Source organism: Notolabrus celidotus, chromosome 6 (assembly GCF_009762535.1).
Source record: "Notolabrus celidotus isolate fNotCel1 chromosome 6, fNotCel1.pri, whole genome shotgun sequence".
NCBI lineage: Eukaryota > Metazoa > Chordata > Actinopteri > Labriformes > Labridae > Notolabrus > Notolabrus celidotus.
In genome coordinates, this window is record NC_048277.1 from 17,382,546 (window position 1) to 17,404,753 (window position 22,208).

The 22,208-nt window shown below is 38.1% G+C and overlaps 1 protein-coding gene and 1 long non-coding RNA gene across 3 annotated transcripts; one reads left to right on the plus strand and one right to left on the minus strand.

The window, feature by feature from the left end:
* The first annotated feature begins 4,899 nt into the window (after window positions 1–4,899).
* Window positions 4,900–18,157, plus strand: LOC117814940 (ubiquitin-conjugating enzyme E2 H-like). Its single transcript, XM_034686528.1, has 7 exons — window positions 4,900–5,223; window positions 9,734–9,810; window positions 9,888–9,962; window positions 10,058–10,097; window positions 10,370–10,422; window positions 11,643–11,771; window positions 15,709–18,157. The coding sequence occupies exons 1-7, from the start codon at window positions 5,171–5,173 to the stop codon at window positions 15,831–15,833; spliced, it is 552 nt and encodes a 183-aa protein (XP_034542419.1). The 5' UTR covers window positions 4,900–5,170; the 3' UTR covers window positions 15,834–18,157.
* Window positions 8,307–20,823, minus strand: LOC117814941. Of its 2 annotated transcripts, none has more exons than XR_004631670.1 (3): window positions 20,454–20,823; window positions 15,619–15,881; window positions 8,307–8,394 (listed from the first exon to the last, which is right to left on the minus strand). It is a non-coding gene; the product is annotated as an uncharacterized LOC117814941 (long non-coding RNA). The 2 variants fall into 2 exon arrangements; XR_004631671.1 differs by lacking the exon at window positions 8,307–8,394 and adding an exon at window positions 13,428–13,524.
* Window positions 20,824–22,208: the final 1,385 nt, after the last annotated feature.

The following is a 22,208-nucleotide window of genomic DNA, read 5'->3' on the forward strand; positions in this document are numbered from 1 at the left end:
ATGTTCCTGGGTCAATTTGACACGGGGCATATTTAATTATCCAAAAGTGTGAGAACCCCCCCCCCCCCCCCCCCCCAAAAAAAAAACCAAACAATAAAAAAAATTTAAAATATCATTATTAACTCCATTACTAACCATTTAAATTAATATTTGGTACAATTGTGTTCATTAATTCTCACAGATCATGCTTCAATGAGGATATGTCACTCATTTTTAATGAAAATTCTTGTTAAAACTGTATTAATTTACATAGAAAAGACCTAAATATAAATACAATAATTTTACATTACATTTTATTTTGAATTTTGAACTATTATTTTTTTTTGAAGTGATGTTGATAAATTAACAGCAACCGCCGCTTCGGTCGCATGCTGCCCAGTTTTTTGGCTGTTTTTAGCTGGTTTGGAAGGCATATATTGCCTAAAATGTGAAATGAACCACTGTGATTTTATATGTTGATTTCACCTATTAAGCCAAGCAAAGACGTTTCATACCAAGAAAATATTTTTAACATTTTTTTCTTAGATTTTTTAACTTTAAAAAGGGTCAATTTGACCCACAACATTACAGGAGGGTTAAGCTGCAGTGGCCCTCAGACATTTCAATCAATCAATCAGACTTTATTTAGAAAGCGCTTTTCATACAATGGTATTGTAACACAAAGTGCTGTACATAAAAACAACCTAAAATAGAATACATTAAGAAAAATATGATTTTATTCTCTATTTTCTTTTTTGGTCAAATAAGCAATCTAAGCTTACCAAAAATGCAATGTTTTAGGATTATTCTGTTGGATACATGAGCTAAAAATGCTTCTTAAACAGTTGAATCTTAATGATTTTCAAGTGCGAGTTAATCAAAGTGAAATATAGGAATTGAAGCACATTGGAAGAGTTCATCCAAAGATTTAAATTAGTCTGTTAATCACTTTTTCACCATTTACTTTAATATCACAGGACCTCTTCAACAGTAAGTCATCTGGATGTAACGTAAGATTCGACAATAACAAAGAGATTTATAGTGACACATTTTGCCAAAAGAAAGCTTAGCTGGGAGAAACTACTTTTTACTTTTGAGTGACTCCTTTTGATTAACTGAACCAAGAGTCAACCTTTACCCCAGATCTGTGGGGGCTGTTTGCTGACATGCAGTAATCTGGATTTGAAGCTCATTGGGATAGGCTGAAGGAGCAAAACATAAACCACAGATCAGCTTTTTTTATGTAGACTGTGTGAAAATAGAGAAAATGTGAAGAACTGTAACAAAGAGCTGTTTCTGTGAATGTCAAATGCAGATCATGTTCAAGAAAAGGTCAGGTCTAAAACACTGTATTAAGCGTTGTTTTCCTGCAGTTAAAAACTTTGACCCATCATTTTTTAATAGCATGGAATCATGTAAACGTTTAGCAACTTAAGTCCCTAGCTGCCTGCCATGTATAGGTACATAGTTGTGATAAACTGGGAGACATCTGCACCCATTTCAACAGGAAATCCACATACATCAATGTTTTTTTCAGAGAGTCTGCACAAATTACCCTCTGACTTGAAACTGCAGTACACAAAATGACTAACGTGAACCGAGGAATAGGCAGATTATCAATAGAAGGAACTGAAGTGTCATTTGATCCATTTTGGAGCATTGACTCTCCAAGTTATGCCTTAATGGGCCAGTTTATGTCACACATATCAGTGAAACAGGAGAGATTCTCAAACAATGAGCTAAAGCTGAGTGAATGAGATTAAACAGGATATGAGTCATCAACATTTTTTGTTCCTGTCAGTGATCTACTCATGGAGGGTGGCACTTGATATCAGCCAAATGGTTTAGACGGGGGTATTGCCAGGAATCCTGGGCCCCATGAAAAGACACCAGACTGGGCCCCACCACCACATCACAAGCCTACCTCACAAAACTTTTTTTATCCACATTTTCATTAGCTCTATGAAGCACCCTGAAAGTTGGGAAAGAAGATGAGCTTTCTCAGCAACATCTCAATCAACTTCTCTTACAAACACTTAACACTTTAACTTGTGTCTAAATCAATCACAAATGTAACCTTAACACTGTCTACCCATTCTTACAGCCAAGTCATTTTGTTTAAAGTTGATTGGCAAAGCCATCAACTAAAATATGCAACTTTCTGGCATTTGAACTGTAAGCATTTAACAGGTTTTTAAAACTACCCATATGAGGAGTTTTTAGAAGTTTTTTACTTAAAAAAAGTACTGATGTGATTTTTGATGGGGGCATCAGCAAGCCAAAGAGGTCCCATGACCTGTTGAGGTATTTGTGTAACCACAATGAAATCTTAGGACATGATTCTCTTGTGCCCCATGTGACCTCATCAGGTAAGTTTGACTTTTTCATATATCTTTATTGTGTTTTCCCTATATGTTTGCATCTATAAACAAACAGTGAACGTCAAATCAAATCAGTGTATTAACTGTTAAAAAGCATGTGCCAGTACAAATGGAAGCTTGTATAATTTGTCAAACTGAAGTCATCATTGTTTTATATCACACATGTCATTACAATTGACAAAAACATCATGCAAAACTAATTTAATTTATTTATTTCGGTGTGCATATTACAAACTCATATTTGTCTCAAAGGGGTTTACAGTCTGCACAAGTAATGATATAATTTGTCTTTAGTTTACATCCTTAAAGGTGACATATCATGCAAAATCGACTTTTTATTGGTTCTCTACCTGAAATATGTTTCTACACCTTTCTGTAAATGTGTGTGAAACGAGCCGTTTCAGACTTCTGTGTTTTTGTTACGTCACAACAATATCCGGTCTGTCACGGAGTCAGAGCTCGGAGCTTGTTCAGCCCATAGACTGTATAAAATACAACTCAACTCTCCTCCATTTTTCATTACCTGCACAAATGTGTGCTAACAAGGAACTTAGGAGGGAGGCATGCTAGTTGTAGGCTGTCTTAATAAACACAAAGGTCGGTTTTACTCCCCACGTCTGCAGATTTGAAGATCTAGTGGAGGATTTTTATTTGTCATGGAAAGGTGCTAGCACTGGTTAGCATAGCCACATAGCTACATGTTTGTAGCTGTGTACCAAGACACACGTCTACATACTGACAAATAAAACAACAAGAAACACTAAATCTGTGACCAATCGTTCAGAAAGGTCCTGCTACAGGTGCCTCTCCGTCAGGATCAGATTCTGGATCAAATTCAGAGGGTTGAAGTAACGTGATCTGTGAGCAGCCGTGTATATTCAGCCAACATGTAAACATTAGATCAACGCCGGAGAGCCGAGAGCACATCCACTTCCTGAGGGGGCGTGGTCAGAGGGAAAACAGACCGTTCTGAGGAGGGCTGAAGAAGAGGGCTTTTCAGGCATGCCAAAATCTGATTTCAAAGTGTTTTTTTGAGCATAAACTTTAAAGACATGTTTTGGGGACCTCTTAGACCAATATATATTAATGAAAAAAGCGTGATATGTCACCTTTAAGTATGTGAGGAAGGGGTTAAGAAACGTTTGGTAGAGCTGCAGAGACTCAAATTATATACATTAAATAACATATATGACATTAGGTGTTATAATATGCTATTGAATTATACCCAGTTTGTGTACTTTGTAGCTTTAACTCACAAAACAGAACATGTTGTGTTTTTCACCAGCTAATGCCCTCAAATTTTCAGTGTGGGTTAGGAGGCCGAATGTTACCCATTCACAATTCATATTCACAATTTATGGGTTCATTTTGGTTGAAAAGGACTACTGAGAAAGAAATACAACTTTGACCTGTGTGCTTTACTTGCTTCATTACCCATTTAACTATTTTCAGCATAGATATTTGCAGAACTAGACAAGCATGCATGTTTACTTTGATCCCTTTTAACCAGCTTCAAAAAATTAGGGGAAACTAGTATTTGAGTAATGACTTTTATCTTTTCATGAATGATAACACACTTGTATTCACCGTCACAGACAGTATAATAGGCAGTGGTGGACAAAGTACACCGCTTCTTTACTTAAGTTAAAGTAAAGATACTTCATGTCAAATATTACTCCAATACAAGTGAAAGTTGCTCTGTCAGATTATTACTTGAGTTAAAGTACTGCAGTACTTGCTTTTAAAAATACTTAAGTATTCAAAGTACGTTGGAAAATATCTCAAAACTTTGTATTTTCACAATACATGAGTGGAAAGACTACATAGGTGTACATTCGGTTACATCATGTTTGTCCCAAAACCGTTACTTGAAATCTCTAAAAACTATACCATGGAATAAAAACAGCAACTAAGTTACTCCAAGCACAGACAACTTAGTTTGAAATGTTTATCTGGATTTAAACAAATGTTAAAGCTCAACATGCTTTCTCAGGTGGGACAGTGAATTTTTGTATGTTTGGGCAGAAACAGGGTGAACATTTCAAATGATATGTATCATTCTTCATTTCAAAAACCTCTAACATGGGCTGAAGAAATGACCATGGGTACTTAGATGAATAATTATAGCCATCACCACCTCTAAATGACCTGCCTGATCTGAGTGACATTTTCTCTGTGTTTGCTCCACATTCAACCGTGGAGACGCACGACATACAGGTATGACTAAACCACTGAGACAAACAGAAACACACAAACACATTTTACTGTCTTAGGGATCAGATTTCAGAAAAGAGATGGGAATTCATGAACTGACTTCAAAGCAAAAGTAGTGAGTAACTAGAGCATTGATAGAAATGTAGTGGAGTAAAAGTAATACTTTTCCTCTAAGAATAATACTCAAGTAAAGTACAGATACTCAAAAAATGTACTTAAGTACAGTACTCAATTTACTCTGTTCCAGTCCACCACTGACAATAGGAGTAGAGTTGTGTTCTGTGGAGTGTATTTCTATGCCCGGGCCCCTCCTCTCCTCAGTGTGGTCGCTGGAGGTTGATGTCACAGGCAGCAGCAGCAGCAGCAGCAGAGTCTTCAGGACAGGACTGAGCTGGTCAGAGAAACACTGAAGAAGAGCTACAGAGAGGAGAGGAAAAAGTGGGCGATGTTGCAGCTAAGGTCTTGTTTATGGACACTGTGGAAAGGCTGTTGTTGATACAGTCCACAGAGCTTTTTAGCTGATTTTTCAAGCTGAAAGGTTGAGGTAGCCTCATCGCCGCAGTATTTTTAGCTCACTTCAGTAAAGGAATACAAAAATGTCGTCTCCAAGTCCGGGCAAGAGGCGAATGGATACCGACGTGGTGAAACTGTATCCTTTTCAGATCATAAACTACAAGAGTGGAGAACAAAAAAACAAGCTTGCTTTCTGCTGCTGGTGGATATTCTTCATTATAGCTGCTGATAGCTGCTGTTTGTGTTGTGTATAATTGTACTAATAGCTGCGTGAGAATTGATATGTGAAGAGAAAAGTGTAAACACTTCCATCTTAAATGTGTAGCTCCGTGTTTAAGGTATGGTTGTGTTTTAAGGGCTAGCTAGCTCACAGTGAAGTTGTCAGGACGGAGAGGAGGCTTTACATTTATTCTGTCTGTTAGCTTGTTAGCGAGCTAACACGTTAGCAGCCCTGTCTGTGAACTATGCTTTAAACACTGTTAGCCTTAGCTTCGAGAAAGTTCAACCGTTAAAGAGTTAAATTGGGGTCCCACCGGACTGACAACATTATGTGAAGGACTGGAGAAAACTTCTTCACATTTTGGAAATACAAATTCAGAAAGAAGAGTTTGTTTTTTCATGAATTAGTCACGTTAACGTCGGGGTAGCTGTCGTGTACCTTTCTACAACCAGGGAGAACAAACAGGGTCGATGCTGCGTGACATAATGCTTTTTTTTTTTAATCAAATAAAATTGTAAAGTCGACAGCTAAATGTATTTAATCATCACAGGCCAAAGCGAAGTCGACCCATCGTGTTATTTTAATAGTTAAACAACAAAGTAATGAAGAAAAAACAACACATTAAATCACTATATAAGTCATGGTTGGTGTTTTCCGACTAATCTTAATGTAAAAAATACGAATTCGATATACATTATAAACACAGCTGAACAATGGGTAAAAATGCGGATTGGTGTCCCCCCATTTTTATTATTACAGTTTTTCTGACTAACATCAATCTCCTTGTGGATGTTTTGTTTGGGTTGGTCTACAGCTGACTGGTGTTGTCTTGCTGCATTAAGTTATCCCAGGACCTATGTGTTGTGTTATTTATGACAGTTATCTGCAGAAGTTTGCATGAAAGGGTTTCCGACAGCGTGAGCAAGAATTGTTTTGTTTTTGTCCTGCAGCTACATGCTGCTCTCTGATTGGCCAGCCTGTTACCATCCGGAACATGGTGGAGGGCGGGGCTTCACACACAGCTGATCGAGGAACAACACGCGTGCAGTGCGGGGCACATGAGGGGATGGGGGCTGGGAACATCTCGTCCAGGGCAGGAACCGTGTACTATAAACTACACTGACCTGGACTGGTTGAACATGTTGTTTCAACATTTCACATATCACATTTCTTTTAAACAGACAGAGTAGTATCTAGTAGTAAGTTTCTCCATTTTTTTAGATTCAGATTTTACATTTTCAGTTTTCGTAATCGACATTTGGTTTTAAGAAAAGATAATCCTTTTCGTCCCACAACGGGGAAATTTAAGTGTTACAGTAGCAAAGTAGACAGTGCAAGACAGTGTAAAGCAAACAAGAGCATATAAAATAGCAATTATTAAAAAGTTATTAGCAATTACAGTTAAAGAAGTAGAATTAAACATATCTTACGACGTATAAACAACTAAATATGGAAATTTACAAATATTATAAAAAAAACAGTGACGCGGTGAAAAATGTGCACAGACTTGTAGCATAGTATAAAACAGTGTACAGAACAGAACTGTGAAGATGAGTAGAAAAAACGTATTGTACATGTAAGAATAGAGGAATGGGTAATTATTGCACGTTAATAAATATATGGGGGAAATATTAGACTCTTCATTCAACACAAAGGGGTTTTTAAAAAAACCTTGGACACTTCAAACATTCGAAAATGGAAATAAACAAAAATGTCTATCAGCAGCATTCACTGTTAGGTCTTATATGTTAACATTATGGACAGATGCTATCAGTGAATACACACTAGACAAAAATTGATACTTGAATTTAAAATTGGTGTTTATGTCGACTGAGAGTTTGAGTTTAACAATTTTTGTGTTTGAGACAATCAACTGTAAAATAGACACACAAATGTGTACTAATTAAAATATAGTCAGTGTGAAGTGCTTGAGTCACTCTTAACCAATTGAATAATTAAAACTTCCTTTATGTTTTAAGTTTCTCCTACAATTGCATTGAACATCTAAAATAACATTTTACTAATGAAAAATTAATGAAATAAGGTTTGTAATCCTCGCTAGAGCGATTTGGTATGTGATATCTATGTGTGGTTTTATCAGGAACTTTAGGCATGCTCACATATAGGCAGATAGGATCCTAAAGTAGATTGGCATTCACTAATAGGCATTGTTATTGAGCTTACAAAGGATAATAGCAAAGTTGCAAACTCATGGATGTACAGCCTGATCTATGAAAATATCTCAACAAAGGAAAAATACAAATTCAGCAAACAGCTGATGGTTTTACTATCGTTTTACTGACATAAGTATAAAATATTAAAGAGATGAATAGGTAGTAGGAGTCACTTAGAAATACACATAAGGATCCATTTGTCCTTGCTGTTGTTGAATCTGGAATCTAGAGTGTAGCGCCCCTGTTTAATAAGAGTTGCTTTAGACAGTTTATATTGTGGCTTAAATTAGATGAGAAATGAGGTGAAAAAGCAAGAGAGTTAGACCTCTGTGCTCTGTGAACTTTTGTTACAAAAAGCTTCTCCCTTGTGTAGTTACATTACTCCTGAGTGAGCATGTGCTTGGATTTCTATGTGTGACCCTCAGGGAAATGCATAAAGGAGAGATACAGGTTTTTATCTGCACCAGTCTTTGGCAGGTTTTATTTATAGAACCCATCGCCTCAGAACACTTTTAGAGCCACTCGGTCTTCTTGGTCAGTGGTTTCTGAACCTTTTTCTATTGAGAAACTCCCTGATAGATGTTTTCACTTTTATTGCCTCCTCTCAGTTATGCAATCAAGCTATGTAGCGCTGTTATTTGTACCCGAGCAGTTTGGCTAAGTAAGCATGTGTACGTTACCACGGATGGAGTGTGTGGATAGAGATGACAGGAGGATTTATGACAGCATGATGAAACACAGTGTGACAGCTCCCTGTGCGGTTTAGTGTTTATTCTTCTGCTCAGTCTGTCATTGTGTCACACTCACGTAGTCGTTGACTGAAAGCGCTCGACCTTGCTGTTGTCAACGCAAGCTGTGATTATGACACATCCTTCCCACCAAAATTGCAATGGTCGTCTCAGGCTGAAGTTACCTGAAAAACAGAGCCTATCAGTGTCTTAACTGCTGAGCTGATGTCTGTACAATCTGTGTTTTTGACTTTATTTATATGACACCTTTTAAGCAAGGTGAGAACTTCAAATTAATTCCAATTATGTGGAGAAGTAGAGAAGGAAAAAAAGCAAATACTGTGTAATAAAACCAAACAATGAAATGACTAACAAACTAAAGTGAAATATTCTAGAAACAATCAAATATGTCCTATTGGAAAATAGAGGATGTTTAAGAGTAAGATTTATTATTAGACCTTTATTTTACCAGGTAAAAATGTTTGAGAACCAGTTCTCATTTACAAACATGACCTGACCAAGAGGCACCAACAGGAACACATACACACACATAGACATATAAACATAAAATAGAACAAAAGTGAACAAGTAACAAGCAATGTGCACAAGGTGTAAAAAAGTGTGTGTATATAAGTATGCATGTAAGTAAAGTCCGAAGTGATCAGCAGGAGCAACAGTCAACTAAAAACTGTTAAAGTTTTAGCTTGAAGATTGTGAGTGGAGTCAAAGTTGAGAGTTTGAGGGTGTTTTTTAAGTTATTCCGGTCGTTAGCTGCTGTAAAACGAAAGGAATTACAGCCGAAAACAGTAGAAGTACCGGGGATGATGAACTTGATGTATTCACTGGATCTAGTGCGACATTAGGCTTGGGTGACGAGAAGAAGAGAGGACAGGTAGGGAGGTGTCTTGCCCAGGATTGATTTGTACACGAAATGAAGCCAGTGGTGAAGCCGCCGGGTATGAAGGGAGGGCAACTACACCAATTTATAGAGATCGTAGTGGTGAGTGATTTATGTTACAGTCAGCATCAAGAAAATAAGTGGTAGAGGATCTCAGGGGCAAAAAGAACATAAATAGGCTGTCCAAAACCCTTAAGAGTCTTTTAACCCAGGTAAAAACTTGAAAATCTCCCTTTTTATTCTTTAGGAGGCTTATAATCAGTGGTGGTTAGTTGATCAGTCAGAGTAGTTAAATAGTCACTCAAGTGAAGCTGTGATCATAAACCCAATCAGCAGTCTGATGTGTTCTGAACTTTTGTACTGTAAGACTGACAGCTATCTAAAAGCTGTCTCCCTGCGCTGCTTTAGGTTCAGACCTGTTGTCTGGGTTTGTCTAACACTGCATTATTGATCTCATGTTATTGATCCCATCTCTACCCAGACAAGTTCACACAGGCACTTTGACCGACCTACACAGCAGTGAATGTTGTTTTTTAATCTGTGTTTTTGAAGACTTGTTTGATATAGCTCTAATTCTCTTGTGTTGCCATCATTTTGAGTGACCCTTCTCCCTAACTTGCTATAAGCATCGAGAGCAAACACGAGGTCACCATCCTCAGCGGACTCAATGAGTTTGTGGTCAAGTTCCATGGGCCACAAGGAAGTAAGAGTCTCTGATTTTCACATTTATTCTCTCTCTTTGATAACGCGTTTGAATACTGACGAGTCTTTTTTCCCCAGCGCCGTATGAAGGAGGTGTGTGGAAGGTCAGAGTAGACCTACCAGATAAATACCCCTTCAAATCACCATCAATAGGTATGAACTAACTCTAGTACAAATATTTTAAATCTCAGTGTTAAACTATATAATGAAATAGTTTAAACCATTTTCTTTCTTTCTTTTCTTAACAGGATTCATGAATAAAATCTTTCATCCCAACATTGATGAAGCGTAAGTAGGCCCACAGTATATCAGATAATGTTTACTGTAGTTAACAGACCAGCAGGGAATTAATCGTTATTACAACAATATGAAAGTTTTCTATTAACTTGTGTTATCCTAAATCTTGTGGCCTGAAGCAGAGTCTCATATTTAGCATCTTTAAACTGATCCATATGATTGTAGATAAGCTGATGTTTCTTTGTGTTCAGGTTGCTGACATCACTCTAAAACCCGCCTGTTTTTCCTGTCCTGTTGTACTCACAGTGTTTCGTCTTTTTCAGGTCAGGAACTGTGTGCTTAGATGTCATCAACCAGACATGGACAGCTCTCTACGGTAGGCCACAGACAGGACTCCTGCAGTGACAGCTTTATTTAGTTTACTCGTCACTGGGTTAGCCTGACTGACGGTAATAGAACATCACTGGAAGGGTTTTCTGACTGAGTGTTATGTCATGATTGTCTCACTTAAAAATTGCCATTATGGGGCCCTGGTGGCCTAGCGGTCAAGCGCCCCACGTACAGAGGCTACAGTCCTCACCGCAGGGGTCGCCGGTTCGATTCCCAGCCGGTTGACCATTTCCTGCATGTCTTCCCCCGCTCTGCTCCCCACATTTCCTGTCTCTCTTCAGCTGTCCTATATAATAAAGGCAAAAAAGGCCCAAAAAAATATAACTTAAAAAAAAATATATATATATATCTAAATTGCCATTATCTGGGTTATTATTTTGTCATGTCTATATATTTGTTTTTAGACATATATTACAGGAATATGTATCTCAACAGTCCATCACTGTGACATTAGGGGGTGGGCTCGGATATTGATCACAGCTGAGAGATAACTCGATTTATTTGTTGTTCAGCCTGCTTTTAATCCACATTTGTTTGTTTTTAGTCGTGTGTTGTCTCTTTGAAAACACCCTGATAAGTATTTGTGTGTTTTGCGGGGGCGGTGTGATTTCAGTGTGATGAGCAGTTAGCTCTGTTAAGTTAGGATGACTAACACAATGAGCAGAATGCACTCTGTTTCAACCTCCAGTGATGCAGCTTTATGACTCCTTTAAGGTGTTAATAAAACCCTTACATCATTATATTGAACATCAGCGTGTAGTTCAATTGATGATGTAGAAGTACTTAGATGAAACACATTTGAGTGTCATGAACCAACAGAAATCTTCTTCAGATGTACTTGACTGCATTTTTCTGAAACACAAATCTCTTCAGAGCGGTCATAAAATGATTCAAGATGACCTTCAGTCAGAGATCTCTGACCTCTGTATTGATTGTGCTGCTGATGTACTCACAGATCACTCACGTCATGTACGCGTCTGTTGACAAACACAAACAGCTACCCTCAGGACATGCTTTGAATGTATACACAGTTCAATTGAAGATACTATGGATGTAAAAGATGAGGATTATTCCATATCATGAACAGCTATTTGAATTTAACATTTAGTGACATGAGAGCCCTCTAGTGGATTATGTAGTAGCAACATTCATAGTAGCTTTGCTGATCTCTGTACTGACTCATCTTTATCTCTTCTCATCCTCCAGATCTCACCAACATCTTTGAGTCATTCCTCCCCCAGCTGCTCGCCTACCCCAACCCCATCGACCCTCTGAATGGAGATGCAGCCGCCATGTATCTGCACCGACCCGAGGACTACAAACACAAGATCAAAGGTAAAAAAAAAAAAGCACTACAAATCTACTGAGATGGGTGATGCGTGGGGATAAGGGAAGGGGATATGACCTTAAAAAGCCTTAGTTATTTTTACAACAAACTTGATATAAAATTTCCAGCTATTTTTCTTTTCCTAAAATAAATAAATAAATAACAAGGAAATGACTCAAAACATGTCTCACACCTTTGTGGTCATCAGGAAAGTTAGCTGTTTGGAGGGAGACAATTTGCAGAGTTTTCAAACACATGTAGGACTGCATGGTTCAACTGGACTACATGTCTGTTGCAGTGGAATAAAGCGACCTTCACTGCAGCTCTTTAGTGATATTTTCACATTCACACACTGCAAAAACTGAAATCTAAGTAAGATTGAATATCTCAGATAAGGCTGAAATTTGCTTATTTTTTGCCTGATAAGATAGTTTTTCTCACTAAGCAGTTTTTATGTTTGAGTGTAGATATTACAGCTTGTTACTGAGATGTTATGACCTATATTGAGTAATACCTGCATGAAACTTGAATATCAACTGTTACAAAGCTGTTTCATCAATACTCACAAGTAAAAAACTACAAGAAATCAAGACGTTGACACAATTGTATCTCTTCACACAATTAAAACAAATGACAGCCAAATGTAATCTACTGTTTTATTTTCAATGAAACAATAGAAAATACTAGTACTATATACTAGTCCAGTTGGCACAGTACTGTAAACTAACACTTAATATTTAAACATTTAACATTTCAAACGGTTTCAAACAGAAAAAATTACATTCAGATAAGTTCTTCCAAATTACAAGGCAGACAATGATCCTACATAATGAGAGATATATTCTTAACTTTTGTCGAATGGTTAAGTTGCGCAGCCATAAAGCTGTTGGCCCGGGTTCAAATCCAGCCTGTGGCCTCTTTCCCACATGTCATTCCCCCACTCTCTTCCACTTTCTTGCACTATCCGCTGTCCTCTCCTCTACAAAGAAAAAGTGTTAAAGCCCAATAAAAAAGATCATGGCATTAGTATTTACTTAATTTAAGAATGTTTTTCAATATATTGAGAAAAGAAGTCTTATTTTTTTTTTATTTCTATTAAGAAAAATGCACTTGTTATCAGTGAAAGTACGATCATTTTAAGGTATTTCTGGGTTCATTGAGGTTAGATATTTTTACTTGTTTTGGAAAGTCTTGACAAGCCAAATTTTCTTGTTCTGTTGGCAGATAATTTTGCTAAGTTTAAGTAATATACCCCCAATTTTTGTATATTTACTGGCTTTTTGCAGTGCAGTTGTACAAATGGGGCAGGGCAACTTCAGTAAAATACTTGCAGCTGGGGAGCACACACCTTGGGTCTACAGTTTTATTCATTTGGATAAACCCAGGCTTCTCCACGGATATCTGAGCACCACATCTTAAGTGATAAGCAGCGTGACTGCATCAGTGATAGCCGTCTACCCTCTATGTGCCTTTCTTGTTGTACAAAGATGTTGTTTGCGATGGGATAATCATGCCGCTAATGTCAGTGGGTGTTTGTGGACTGTAGCAGTCTTGTGCATCTCATAGTGGGACACATTTCTCCCACATGGCTGCATGCCTCTGTTTAAGATATTGAACTAAATTGGTCATGCTGCTGCCTTTAGTTGCAGCAGCCTTTAAACAAACTGCAGTGGGCTGTGGTTTGTCTGAGGATGGAACTGGGCCTCTTTTTGGGAACAAAGTCTTCATTAACGCTGGCAGCCATGCTGTTGTTGTGTGTTTCTGTAGGAAGTAAACAAGGGGGGAGGGTGTGAACTCCAGGAGCTCAAAGGGAAGCAGCAGTTGGAGTTAAAGAGAAAAAATGTCCTAAACCACACTACTCACAATAAGTTAGGGATATTCAACTTTCAGGGGACATTTATGGAAGATGTAAAAAGTTGATGCTACAGTGATATTATATCATGAATGTAGGCCATTTAAGGAGAAGCATGCAATGGTAATTTCTTCATCTCAAACAATTTATTGAAACAAACAGTGGTGGGTATGCCACAACAAAAAAATGTCAATGTCGCAATAACTTCTCATGTGTCTTTGAGAGTAAATTGCAGCTTGACATCGACGTCTCATGCTGTTCACAAGTCGACTTGTTGTCTGCTGAGGCATTCCACTCTTCTTGAAGGGCTGCCCTCAGGCCATTGAGGTTCTGGGGTGCAGAGTTCTGACCCGCTCCATCAGGGGTTTCCAAACTTTTCAGCCCGCGACCCCCAAAATATAGGTGCCAAAGACTCGTGACCCTCACTGTCCCTCAAAGTGATTTAAGGTGTCTTCATTTAGCTTGTCTGCAGAAAATGTTCCTACCTATATGAGCATGTGGCTGTGTTTCCTGTGCATTTATGAATTAATCTACTGCTACTGATGCTTCAGATAATTAACTGTTCACTAACCCTAAACTTAGGAGTCATCTGACAAAAGAGAAAAGCAGAAAATTCATTGCATTTTCTATTTTCAAGGTTTTATTTCAAGTTTAGCTACTATTTTTGTGGATATTTTTTACTAGAATGGGTAAAATGCACAAATTTTAGTAACTTAAAAAATAAAAACATTCTGGAAGACATCTCACGACCCCCCCAGAGGGTCCCGACCAACACTTTGGGAACCCCTGTTCTACATGACGACTCAGTACTGTTGTTGACCGATTGTTAGGTGTTGTCTTGGTCTCATTATGTCAAACAGCATAATAAAGAGGACTGTTTAAACACTAATTTTCATTGAACTAGAACATTTAGTGGTCGATTTATGGATCAGACACTGGTTGCAGTTGATCACCTTGTTAGACAACAGTGTGTTATGCAATAAGTACTGAAACATTGAACAGTTGGACATGCTAATTGAAAAGTTTTGAGAAGGTCAAATTAAGTAAAGGTTATATTGCAATTACGGTAAATTCTGAAATTGAATCTGAAAGCTGAATATCCCTAACTTTTGTAAGTAATAGTGTATGTGAATCAATTGATCAAATCAATTGATCAAATCAATGTATGGCCCAGCCCTGGGTTGGCAAAGTAAAACACAAACTGCTGTGTTTTGAAAACAAAAGTTTGACCTCATAGTCCAAATATGCAAATGTAAGAAGAGCTACTAAATCTATTCAAGCTAGGAGGATTCAACATATTGTTTAGGTCCAAGTATCATCTTAAGGCGGTCAGACATGTTTACTGTAGTTTAGTTTTAGATCAGAGTTTTTGTGTCTCATGATGAGACGGACAGAGAACAGTAAACCTGTGTGTTGGTATTTCCAGAAATTGGTGATGATTCTAAAAAGAATAGATGCATTGCACATTTAAATTAAAAAATATTAGCTCATGAGGAGGACTAGACTTGATCAAAACTAAACTAATTTGTTTAATCAAACATGAAATTTGGAAACTGTGATCTGGAAAAAAAAAAGTAACTTAATTGCTTTTCAATCCAATTCTGTGAAATGATACTATTGACTTATACCATTTAAAGAATATTTGCTATTTCCTTATCACCCCACATTAATATGTTTTATCTCTTTGGTGAAGTAGAGTCTTGTATGGTTAGATTTTTTTGTTAAAATGCAATTTTTTCATCGCAAAGTTTTGTTTTTTTTAATTGAAGAATTTTCTTCAGATTTCTTTCATTTTTTTAGAGACAAATTCAAAATTGGCTTAAAACAGGAAACTGGAAATAAACTTTGTAAGACAATTTTCATCAGCAGATTAATTTTGCTGAGTTTTCATGGTAATGTAGATAAAAAAGTTCAGCTGAATAGATTATTTGTTTTAAATCATTTTAGGATGAGACAAAAATCATGACCTTAATGACCACTTTCTCTCTCACCTTTGAACCTACCTGAACTTATCTGTTGTCAGATGCAGTGAAGCTTCAGTTGTTGCTCAGTTGTTGTTGACGTCTCATGGGGTCCTTGTGTTTTTCTTTCAGAGTACATCCAGAGATATGCCACTGAAGAGGCTCTAAAGGAGCAGGAGGAGAGGGAAGGGGACTCCTCCTCAGAGAGCTCCATGTCAGACTTTTCGGAAGACGAGGCTCAGGACATGGAGTTGTAGTGAAAGGGGAAGCCCCGCCCCCTTCACCTTGCAGCAGACTGACATGTCCTGAAGAGCAGGAGCATAGTACTTTATTCATATTTAAGACAATTTTTTACAGCAACACAAGAATTTTTATTGCTACACAAGGATTTGCAGTATGATATTGCAGAACATTAACATTAACTTAGGAGTTCATTACCACCTGCCCTTCACCCTCTTCACCTCTACAGAGGCCTGTTTGGATCAGAAAGGAGTGCATCTCTGTTTCCATGCTTCAATCATGGCTTTTACACTGTCTGGAGGACTATCATAGAAACAAGACTGTTTACACACAGTTTCCTTTTTGGATCAACCAGCAACACCAGCCACATCTTTTTCTTTTCTTCTGATTGAATAGTTTACTCCATCATCGGGCTGACCGGGGACCACAGGATGATGAAATATGACAACCAAGCGTACTCTGCCTCAAATTGATTTCCTTTTTCATTTAACATTCTCTTTCTCTTTGACACTGAGGATTCATCGTTACAATCATCACTTCCCTTAAAGGAGCTGAAGACCAGAAGGCAACAGTGCGGCCAAGTGATCACCGTACAGACTGGACCGGACTGCCCTCTGTGCAAACCTGCTGACTCAGCATCACACGTCAAACAACCAATGCACCCAATATGACATCTGTGTGTGTGTGTGTGTGTGTGTGTGTGTGTGTGTGTGTGTGTGTGTGTGTGTGTGTGTGTGTGTGTGTGTGTGTGTGTGTGTGTGTGTGTGTGTGTGTGTGTGTGTGTGTGTGTGTGTGTGTGTGTGTGTGTGTGCGCGTGCGTGTGCGTGCAGGAATGTAATTCAGAGAGAATCATGGTATATATATTGATGATCTATGTCGTACCCCTGATGCCCAAAAAAAAGAAGGTTCATAATACTTCTCATTCTTTTCCTCTTAAGCATCTCCTCTTCCTCCTCCTATCCCCCCCCCCCCCCCTTCTCCATTTTAGGAAAGTCTTATTCGTTCTCTGAGTATCTCTGTATATTGTGGCATGACACTGAAGTAAAGTTGTGTAAGGCCTTGGATACATGTGGAGGATGCTGGGTGGGGTTTTCCAGAGATTATCAAGGTCCCTGTTGAACTATTGAACTTCTGAACTCTGCCTGTTGCTTGTGTTGAACTATAATAGGTGTCTGAATTGCGTAGGGATAGTTTCTTTTTATTTCACAAGTGGTGAATCCTGTCATAACACATGGTTTGATACTTAAGAGAATAACTACATGCCCTGTAAAGATAAGGAGAATGGATACATCTTTGTTTTTGGGATGACTTTTTGTTAAATCAAATCCTCCAAAGACATGTCTCATCCCTGATCCCCTGCAGCCCCCTCTTCTTATGCAAATGTGTCCATCAAAGATGATTTATGTTGACAGACAGAAGTGCTCATTGTTTCAGCCATTCAACACTGTCACATGTACCATTTCATGCTGTGGATGGCTGGTTGTTACTTCCAAAATGGTAGGACCAATATCTAACAGATCTGACTTTTTAGTTTCACCTTGAAATCCTCCTCAGAATGGATTGAAGGATAAACAAGTTTACACTGAGGTGAAAATAGAAGATGTAATATGTTCCCTTCTCCTGATTAGTTCAAACTCTTTTTTGTCCTGGTTTACCCCTGGAAGGTGCGTGTGCCTGAATGGAGGAGGTGTTACTGAGCAGTGACGGTATACTGTTAAATTTGCTCCGTTTTTAGGATAGGCTTTAAGCCTGATGCATGTTTTTAAAACATGCACCCGTTGCAAAGCAGATCTGTTTGTATTATTTCTGAAAGGTAAAAGTTGTATCTTACTTTATCACCATCGAAATGGACTCTGTCTTTTTGTTTGGAGGAAAATTAATCACGAAACATGAAGTGATAATCCCTTTATATTTCTTCCATGTGTATTTCAAGAGGTTTTCCATTCATGTTACAGTTGTTCAAACTTGTATGTCACCGTTTTGACATGGCATGAAAATGTTTTTATTATATAGCCTAGTAAAATGGCTCTAATTAGCCTTGGTAACCAAATATAAGTTGGTGTAGGTCTTAGGACTACATGATGTCACAGATAAAAGTCATTTAAACCACTGTCAAGCCTTGTTATTTCTCCCCATCTGGAATCATCAGTGTATAATGTATTTTTTTATAGATGAGACACAAATATTTGATGCCTATCATTTGTTTGAATGTTTTGATTTTTTGTCTTAAAAGCCCGGGATACAAGTTGATAACCCTGATTTTTTAAAATGCAAAAAAATGAATAAATGTGCTTCCCTTGTAACTTCAAGAAAGAAATAAACAACAAAAAATTACAAACTATATTATTATTCTGCTTTTGTGTGTGATAGTGTTTGACTGCCTCAGGCATGGCATTTATTTTTCATCCTTGATATTTCATTTGAATGAGCAATTCAAATAGACTGACTGATTTGAACCATAGTTTTACAGGTCTCAGAGAAGTCTCTCATGTCACTGCCATATCTGAAAATCTGGTCTTTATACAAAGTAAAATGGTGCAACTCTGGTGGAAAACAAACTCTATAACGTCCATCTCTCTTATGTCCACCAGGTGGCATCATATCTCTGTCTCGCAGACTGTACAGACCCGACTGATTCTTCAGCTGACACAGGTTTACAAGTTCAGCTCCATCCTTTGATAATGTATTTAAAATAAACCCATAGCAGCTTAGTCATATAACTTGAACTTTATCTGTCGGGCATTACTTTACATGCTGTCACTCAGGGCTGGGCGATATGGCCTAGGAATGAAATCCCAGGGTTTTTTTTGACAAAAACTCAATTTATGATTTTAATCAATTTTGTGTTTTCTTCTGAAAAAAGAAAACTACAAATGACTAACAACAAATTTTGATTTAATTGTATGAATAAAATTTGACAAAGGCAAACGGAATTTCCCCTTAAAGGTACAGTGTGCAGTACATAGTGACAGAGACTTGGTAGGAATGGGAAACAATATTCATTGTACTGATATTCCTTTTTTGATGGTAAAAACTTGAAAAATGGAGTATCATACTTATCAAGTATCACAGATACTTATTTTCATTAAAGGCCACTGTTATTTCACGGGAGGGGTGGGCAAGGAAGCGTTTCAGTATAAAATCTGACTGTTAAGACATTGCTAAGTAGTCCTATGTCCACACACTACCTAAAAAAAGTGCAAACTGTAAACTTTTCTTTAAAAGTGCATTATGTAGTTTTGCTAACATTGAATTCAAACACAATATAAGTTTAAGGGCTCTGAAAACAAATACAAGCCTAGAAATGTGCCTGTAACACAATGGCATAGTAATAAAAGCAGTAGGGAGCAGAGGAGGTTACAGAGAAAATCTAGATTTTCTTTTTTTTTTTTTTAAATGTCTGAAACCAAAAATGCGAATTAATCGATTAAATCTATTTATCGTACAGACCTACTGTCACTGTTATATTTATAAACAGGGGCGGATTATGACATTTCTGTGGGGTGGCCCAACAGGGGCACTGAATTTGGCAGGGATGGCATGGAGCGTTTGGAAAAACAAACACGCACAATGAACATTAAATGATGACAAGTGTTATTCTTGTTGTACCCAAACAGAAGATGTTTGTCCAAAGTTAGAATATAAGGTACTAACAAGAGAAAATGTGCCACACTGAAATGCAAAGAAAGCTATTGGATCCTGTCACAACACAGCCATTTTCAGTGATTTTCACATACCATTAAATCTGGAATGTAACTTGCACTGCAATATAAGTTGTATAATGGACTTATATTGTAAAATTATATTCCAATATGTAATAGTCCGTTGGTAACAGAGGGAAAAAGGTTTAATTTGTCTTCCTGCCTGAAAATCTTCCATTGCGTTGCTTAAATTGAGGAGTCTTTTCTAAATGCATGATGATAACCTAAAGGGGGGTGAAAAGTGTGAAAAAGTGTGAAAAAGTGGCACTACTTCCAATAAAATAAGGGGTGGAGGACCTTGAATCTACCGGTGGAAGTCGGCTGCAGGGGCTTCGCAGGGAATACACTCTGGGGAGCTCTTGGATTGCTTTGAATTGAAGGCCTGGTTAGGAAGCGGCTAATAGCCAACATTACCAAGCAGGCAGAGGCAGCATCCAGGTATTTGGCTAAAAAGGGACAAAACTAAACAAAAGAACAACCAAACCGCATTGAGTTGAGTGGTGGACAGTGGAAGTAGTTCCAGGACGCTGGCTCTACTGCTTAATTTGACGAAACATAGAGGAATAAGGGGGGGGGGCATTTGATAACCTGCAGAAACCATTTAACTCAAACTATGTACAAGAACCCTTCAGCATTTATGCATCCACAGTCATTTGCTTCATCGAGCGCCATCTTCTGGATAAAATACTGTAACAGAGTAGAATACCACTCTGTGCAGTTCAAACTGAGATCTGGTCACATTGTGTATAAGGTGCAGCCTTTATACAGTCTATGGGTGCAGCTCACTTTTTGATGTTAATACAAATATTAAACTGCCTGTTTTATGGAAGTTCCACCTCTTACGAGGTAAAGAGCCAATCAAAGTTAAGGGTTTGGAGTGGCACCTTAAGTGACCAATCAGATTACAAGGAGGGGGCAGGACACCCCTGGGCTTACCTTAAATCCGCTATCTTAAGAGGCCTTCAGGGGAAAGGATCAGTAGGTCTATCCTCATGTCTGATGTGAGAAAGCGTATCAAATGAACACAGTTGATAGCTTAATTTCGCAGTCTTTTGCTGTCTGGGTCCTGACGTTTTAGGCTACATAAAGCATGGTGGCTCATTGTGATACTCCTATTTTTCACTGGAACACGTTCACCATGTCCCCTGGATAGTTGGCCTATTCGTTTTCCTCACGTTTTATGTCTCGTGTTTTATTTCAATATTCATCCAAATGTCTCGCGTCAACCCCTCCACTTCCTGTCCCCTCGTGTGATGAGCTGCCCCTGTTTAATTTGAGTCACCTGCACCTAATTGTCCCCGCTCACCTGGAGTATTTAGTCTGTGTTCCCCTCCCTCTGTGCCAGTTCGTCTTGTTCCTTTGTCACAGCGCTCCAGCGTTATCTGGTGTTTAGTAAGCTATTTTTGTTGTGACCTTTTTGTGTTTTGGACTTAGCCTTTGCCTGACGTTTTCAACAGATCTGCCTGTGTTTATTGGATTCACTATGGGCCGAACATTGCCTGATCGAATAGACTTGAATTTGTCCACTGTCTCGACAGTTTTTTTCCTTTGTGTCCTTGATTCAGTGTGTTACCATCAACAATAAAAATTCATTCTTGATGTTATTTTTTCCTATAAAAGTTATAAAAAAAAAAAAGAAGCTGCAAATATCCAAACAGTTAAACATCACATTCTATATTTTAAAAATCCCCCTACCATTTCATAATCATGATTTTAAAAAGGCATTCTTTCAGTTCTAACTATAGGATGCAAAGTCTCCCTCTTTTTTCCGTTTTTGTTTTTGGCAGACATTGGCTGTAGTTCTCTACACATTATAAGAAGACAAAAGGCCTTAGTACAAGTTTTATCCAAACTTTGTTTTTGGAGACCTCCCTCTTCTATTTTCTCGCTGTATTAAATAAAACTCGTTTCGGTTGTGGAGCATCTTGAACGCATGTGGATGAATTTTGAGATGCTGTATGAGTATGATGAGCAGACACAGGCCAACAGGCTCACATAATGATCTTATGAAATATTCATTGTTGTGGCCCTGCAGCGCCTTTCGGGGCACGTCCAGGTTTCTTATTTCACTTTAGTTTGACTGCAGGGTTTTAGCGTCACGCAGAGAGGCTTTTACATTTGTATTATGCTATTTATTCGTCGCACTCATTCTCAACGATACAATGCGATTTAGAAATTGACCAGATTTGTAGTGCCATTCATTCAGCCCAATGCTTCACTCGCATGGCCTATTTTACAGAAAGAAAAAAAGACAAAAATATCAGGAAATAAATAAAAGGAAAATACTATAAGGCTAAACATGGTTTATTAATTAGAACAGCCTTGTGGTAAAATATCTTAATGTTACAAATTAAACAAAAAAAAACACATTTTTTTAGGAGTCAAGACATGGAGGGGTGATACGTTTAATAACAGTGCTGCAGTTTTTTTAATCCATAAAGTTATCAGAGAGTAACGCGAGCGGCTTTGGTAGTGCTGTGTGGAGGCTGAGGAGCCGCTGCTGTCCGGCTGCACCTCCTTCATAATGTATGGAGAGGACAAAGGCTGCACGGCTGGATTTCAGCGTCAACTTTGAAAGAGCCGTAACCCAAACCTGTCCTCTCCCACTCTGACGCTCTCACATCAGCTGAAAGGATGATGCCTCTTTTTCCACCTGCAATCTGGCTAATAATCACCGACAGCAGGTAAATG

Excerpts from the sequence above, each read along its gene's own strand:
- LOC117814940 (XM_034686528.1), top strand. The coding sequence starts at position 5,171 with ATGTCGTCTCCAAGTCCGGGCAAGAGGCGAATGGATACCGACGTGGTG. Across the intron at positions 5,224-9,733 it reads GATACCGACGTGGTGAAACT|CATCGAGAGCAAACACGAGG; the intron begins GTATCCTTTTCA and ends ACTTGCTATAAG. Across the intron at positions 11,772-15,708 it reads CTACAAACACAAGATCAAAG|AGTACATCCAGAGATATGCC; the intron begins GTAAAAAAAAAA and ends TTTTTCTTTCAG.